The sequence below is a fragment of the Zonotrichia albicollis genome, chromosome 3 (genome assembly GCF_047830755.1).
Source record: "Zonotrichia albicollis isolate bZonAlb1 chromosome 3, bZonAlb1.hap1, whole genome shotgun sequence".
Lineage (NCBI taxonomy): Eukaryota > Metazoa > Chordata > Aves > Passeriformes > Passerellidae > Zonotrichia > Zonotrichia albicollis.
In genome coordinates, this window is record NC_133821.1 from 113,036,601 (window position 1) to 113,041,931 (window position 5,331).

The following is a 5,331-nucleotide window of genomic DNA, read 5'->3' on the forward strand; positions in this document are numbered from 1 at the left end:
CTCTGAAATATATTCCTAATTTCAAATGGTGTTTTCTGAGTTCTGTATTTCATAACCTTTCCATATAAATTATGCTTTCTCCATGTCCATCTTGTGCATTACTTACCCCTTATAATTTTCTTAGATTTTTTGCTAGTTGAACTGCTATTCACACAATAATCTCACAGACCTCTTATTTTTAGATTGTTTAGGGAGAAATAATTGAGAATAATCAATATTGGAGTTTTGAATGTCATTGGTTACTTTTGATTGAATTCCATGAAGCACATAAGGTATTTTGTTCCAGAAGTGAATCAGCTCAACTTTTCTGTTTTGGTTCAAATAATTGTGTTTACAAATGTCTATGAATATATTTCATTTAAATGAACTCTCTGAGGGAACAATCTGCTAGTAAACCCTTGTATGATAATACTCAGTGAAGGGAATGCAGAAAGCTATGACTGAAGAAGAAGAGAATTTTATTTACAATTTAGAACATGCATGCATGGCTGTATTTTTATTATTTGCTCTGTTCCAGTTTCACCTAATGAAAAGAGATAAGCCTTTACATTAGAATTTTTGCTGTAATTGCAGGAACTACAAGTATGGAAGTTTGTTAAGAATACAAGTTTCCCATTGGGTGGGACTTGTCAAGTCAGGTTTCAAATATTATAATAATAAATATTATTACCCAATAATATATGCAATAATCACCAATTCAAAGCTCCATTCCAATCTGTGCAAATAGATTCTGAAATATGCAATATCATGTCCCAAGGCAATTCTATATTTAGCATAATAAATGTTATAAGAATCCAAGGTCATTAAGAACAGCCATTTAAATAACATTAATCCTTTAAAAGTCATCATAGATATTTGGAATCTAACTTGTCCTGGTATATTAAATTCTGACCTGAGTTGTTGGAAAAAAGTACAGTGAGTGTACATGGCAGCAGCAAGAATATCTAGAAATTTTACTCCTCTTCATTGGCACAAGGAACATGCTGGAAAACTTACAGATGCATGAATGTGAAAAACCATAGACTGTATAAAATTAAGTTAGCTGGCATTTGTTGCTAGCTGAATTGCTGCTAGCATAGTCCAGGGTAAGGACGTAAAAAGGGCCTTTGCATAATATCCACATATGTTTTATTCAGCCACATGGTGGGGGTTTTTTTTTCTCTTTTTTTTGTGAGTTCGTTTCCCAGTGATTAATAACACATACAGGATCTTACAGCTTTATCTGAAGGGAATATTTTTGTTTAAGCAAACCTGGATTCCTTCTCCATGGAATTTTACTTGTCATAACAAAACAAGAATCCAAATCTTTGTGGTCCAGGTGGCAGCTCTGGGCACCAATCTGATCACCTTTCACCTTTGGAGACCCATGAGGCAGGAAGGGAGAAGCCCCAGGAGCCTTCCCTGCCAGGAACATCCTGGCTTTATCAGGAGCAAAGAGGCTACCAGGCACCACTGGCCACAAGCAGACCAAGATCCCTTCTCAAGTCAGATGTTTGGCTAAAAGAACCCACGTGGAAGTCAGTGGAGCAGCAGAAGCTCTGCACAGCACTGGGGTCTCTGGCAGCCCCCCAGAAGGGCACTGATGGATGAGGATCTGGCGGATCCTGAACACGGCAAGGCCGTGGGAAGCAGCAAGGGTTGAGAGCCCAGATGGGACTGGGAGCAGAGGATTTGGGAACGTACATACAGACTTTACAAATAATGCCACATTTTATACAATCACCGCTGGTTATTTACACCTGGCCCCAGGACAGCCCCAGACACTCCTCAGCTCTCCACAGGCTCCGTCTCTGTCTTGAGATTTTTGCTTCCCAAAACTTGTCATCAAACAACTCTCGCTCTTTTGCTCACAGGTGGTCCTTTAATGTACTTCTCTTCTGCCTTCTCATAATCAATGTCATCCATGGCAGCAGTGGCACAGGTGATGGCCTCAGGTACAAGTACATTTGAGATGAATCTGATGCCATTCCCCAGGATCTGGTGCAGGTTCTTGGTCCATCTTCCTGTACACATCCTTCAGGTACCCAACCATCAGGTCCAGCTGATGCTCATCTTCCAAATAAGTCTCCACACAGGTCACGTACCAGCTGGAATTCAGGAATTTCTTCAGCCAGCGGGATTGTTTCCCAGTTTTCAAGATCCCCAGGAGATTCCCTTCAGCCCCTTTGGTCTTCACTATGAACTCCACCAGCTTCTTGTTCTCCCTGCCCCTGGCAGTTCTGGTCCTGTCAGGGAGGAGCTTCCTCAGGGGTTTCTGGGGTGAGGTGTCTGAGAAAGACTGTCCAGCCCCTTTCTCCCCTGTGTGTGGGAATGGTATCTGCAGCACACCCTGGTATCCATTTTTCCTCACTAGGTAGCAGATATCAGTAGCCCACTTGTATCCAATAGTCCAGAATCAGATGGAGGCACCACTTGATTTCCCTGGAATAGTTCTCCTTGGGTCATTCGATGAGATCCTGCTACTCTTCACAGTCAAAGTGCTTCAGGCTCTTCAGAGATACTGAGAAAACTTTTTTCTTCTCATTTGTGGTGCCATCTGTGAAGAGCACACCAGGCCCTCCAGTGCTTCCTCTTCACTGCTTTCATCACTGCTGGCCAGTACAGATGCTGACACCGCTTGTACCACACCACCGTCCCTTCCTCGAAGAATCTGGGTTCTCGATGGGACAGAATGCTTGGTAAATTTTCCTTCTCTTCATCTGTCAGAGGTGAGAGTAGAGGGAGGCTTTCTGAGGAAATGATCGTGGAAGACATCACAGAGGGTTCCAGCCTTTCATCTTCCTCTGAGTCAGGGGCTTTATTCCCAGCCAGGTGTGAGGGATCCTGATTTTTCTCCTCCTGAGGCTGAGGGAAGGCACCAGTAGGCCCAGGTGAGGATCCAGGGTGGTTCCTGCATTTCCTTCTGTGCCTGAGGCCACACCTGCCCCATCCAGGTCTTCTCCACCCTCTGCCTCTCTCCTCCCATCCAGCTGCATTGCCAGGCTCTCGCTCTCACTGCTGATGCTTTTCTCCAACTCATCTGAGGCAGTTTCACAGGAGGAATCCAAGAATGTTCTCCCAGGCTGAGTTCCTGTTTTTCTGGAAGGTTCCATGGTGCCAGATTTAGAGATGATAGAGGGAGACCCCTCCTCAGGAACTACCTGTGCTTGATCCTTGGGGGAATCATCCCTTCATCTTCTTTTCCTTCTGTGCTGACTGCTTCCAGCCTCTGGCTTACAGGAGACTCCATTCCCCATTTTGGGCTGGATTTTCCTCTGTCTAGGTGATGATTTTGGTTCTGGTTTTTTGCAGTTGTGACTGTCAGGGGCTGGTGCTATTGAAGTGGAGGGAGAAGACCCACCTTTGTTGGTTCAGCATCGACTCCGTTTATTGACTCCATCAGTCACTTTTTATAACCGTGTTAATTAAGTTCATGCATATTGCAAAACCCGAGCTCACAATAGGTCAGAGATAACACACCAACCCCTCCTTTTGTTTCCAATACCAAGATTTGTGTTCTCAAAACTTACTTTTACTTTCCCAAAACAGCTAAAGATAGAATATTTACTTGTTATGAGAAAACTGCCTGAGAACTCTGGTATGCAAAGTTCTCAAGGCCTTCATGTTTGTCACTTTTACTTGTAATTAAAAACAACCTGAGAACTTCTGCTGTTTACAGAAACAGGCTGTGAGAATTTGCTCCTCACAGCTGCCTTCTAAGCCATTTCTGAAAAAATCTCCAACAGGTGCCACACTGGAGTCACGGTCCTTGCACGTGGTAAGGTTTGTTCCACCCCCACGTGTTCTGGCAGGGCTTGCTCCACTTCCAGGTGCTCTGGAAGGGTTTGTGCCACTTCCAGGTGCTTTTCCACTCTCCCCTGGAGCCACAGAACCTCCCTGGCTGTGTGCTTTGCAATCATCCTTCAGCCCACAGTTATTCTGGGGCTTTCTTTATCTCTAGGCAGCCTCAGGTTCTGACTTTTAGAGCAAGAGCGCAACAAGAAGCTGTTGGAGGGGGTGGGTGGGGCAGATTTCTCCTGGGAAAATTTGGGATTTGGTCCTTCTGCAGATGCCATTTGACTGCTGGAGTCAGTCTGATGGAGACTATCCAGGGAATTTTAAGGGAACAGTGATATTGCACCTCCTCCATGGCCTCACACACGCTTTCCTTGTGCTCCAGCTGTGGAGGCAATGGCTACAGGCATTGACCAAGGGGCTGATCCCAGTGACTACAATGCCAGATCAGGCATTGAAAGTAAATGAGAATTATTTTCTGTGTTCTTTTCCTCATTAAATGAATTAACAAGTAGGTTTCTGTTGTCATCAGATGATACTACAAGGAGCAGAAGCCTTTGAAAAAAAAATTGCAGTATAGAGGTCCTTAAAGTTTTAGAGCAATGCAGACATGGTAATGAGAAGAGCTGATGTGCTTTTTTATCCAATATGTAACATCAGTCTTAATAATTTCTGACACTACTAGTCTTTATATTATGAGAATCTTTGTAAGAAAAATAACAAGCAACTAAACAAAAAACCAGTTCCTTGTCTTTTCTTGTAAATCTTGTTCAACTGTTCCTCATTAGAAGCAGTTGAAAAACTGCTTAAAAAGCATGTAGGCAACACTTCTAACTAAAGTCAACATTTGTTTCAGGGAAAGTGTTTCAAGAAAGCTATGGGCCAGCTGGAGAAATCCAGTGATAAATAACAGGTAAGATCCACAGTCTGAAAATCATGGTGATGAGGATAGACAGGAAAACACAGCCTTAAGAAGGGTATGCAGAGGGAAAATGCAGCAACAGTCATCAAATATGCAAATTATTGCTTCACACAAAAGAAGGCTTTGAAAATCTGCTCTCTATATCTCACTTGGGAATAAGACTAGCTAAAGTGATTTATATTGGACATTACAAAAATATTAAATGGCAAACATTAAATATGACAAACCTAAATATTGGAAAAAAGTAATCTCTGGAAGGGTCTGGATTACCCATTATTATAGATTTTTATGAACAGGTTTTGTTGACCAATGGTAAAGAATAACAAACATAGAGGTGGAGGCGAATTTACTCTAGAGAAGAATCTGTTCCTATAGCAAAACTCTTTCGGATCATCTGTGAAACAAATACTCAGTCTCTCTCTCCCTCATGGAATCAGTGCTCATTTTGTTGTAGGGGTATAGAGAGTCTTTAAAGATCCAGCACAACTAGAATGAGGTGTGGAGGAACTTTGTTTCAGTTGAAAGCTCATTTTTATTATTATTTCATTACCTTGTGATCTATAAAGAGATAGAATTCCACTGTGCATTCTGCTGGAAATATTTTGTGGAATTCAACAGGAAACCATGCTTTGATG

At 42.5% G+C, this 5,331-nt stretch overlaps 1 protein-coding gene across 1 annotated transcript; it reads right to left on the reverse strand.

The window, feature by feature from the left end:
- Positions 1-1,824: 1,824 nt before the first annotated feature.
- LOC102073351 (PWWP domain-containing DNA repair factor 3A-like) lies at positions 1,825-3,092 on the reverse strand. The gene is given in 5 exon segments (XM_074538618.1): positions 1,825-1,993; positions 1,995-2,369; positions 2,371-2,552; positions 2,554-2,844; positions 2,925-3,092. Coding segments are annotated over 5 exon segments (1,185 nt in total).
- Positions 3,093-5,331: the final 2,239 nt, after the last annotated feature.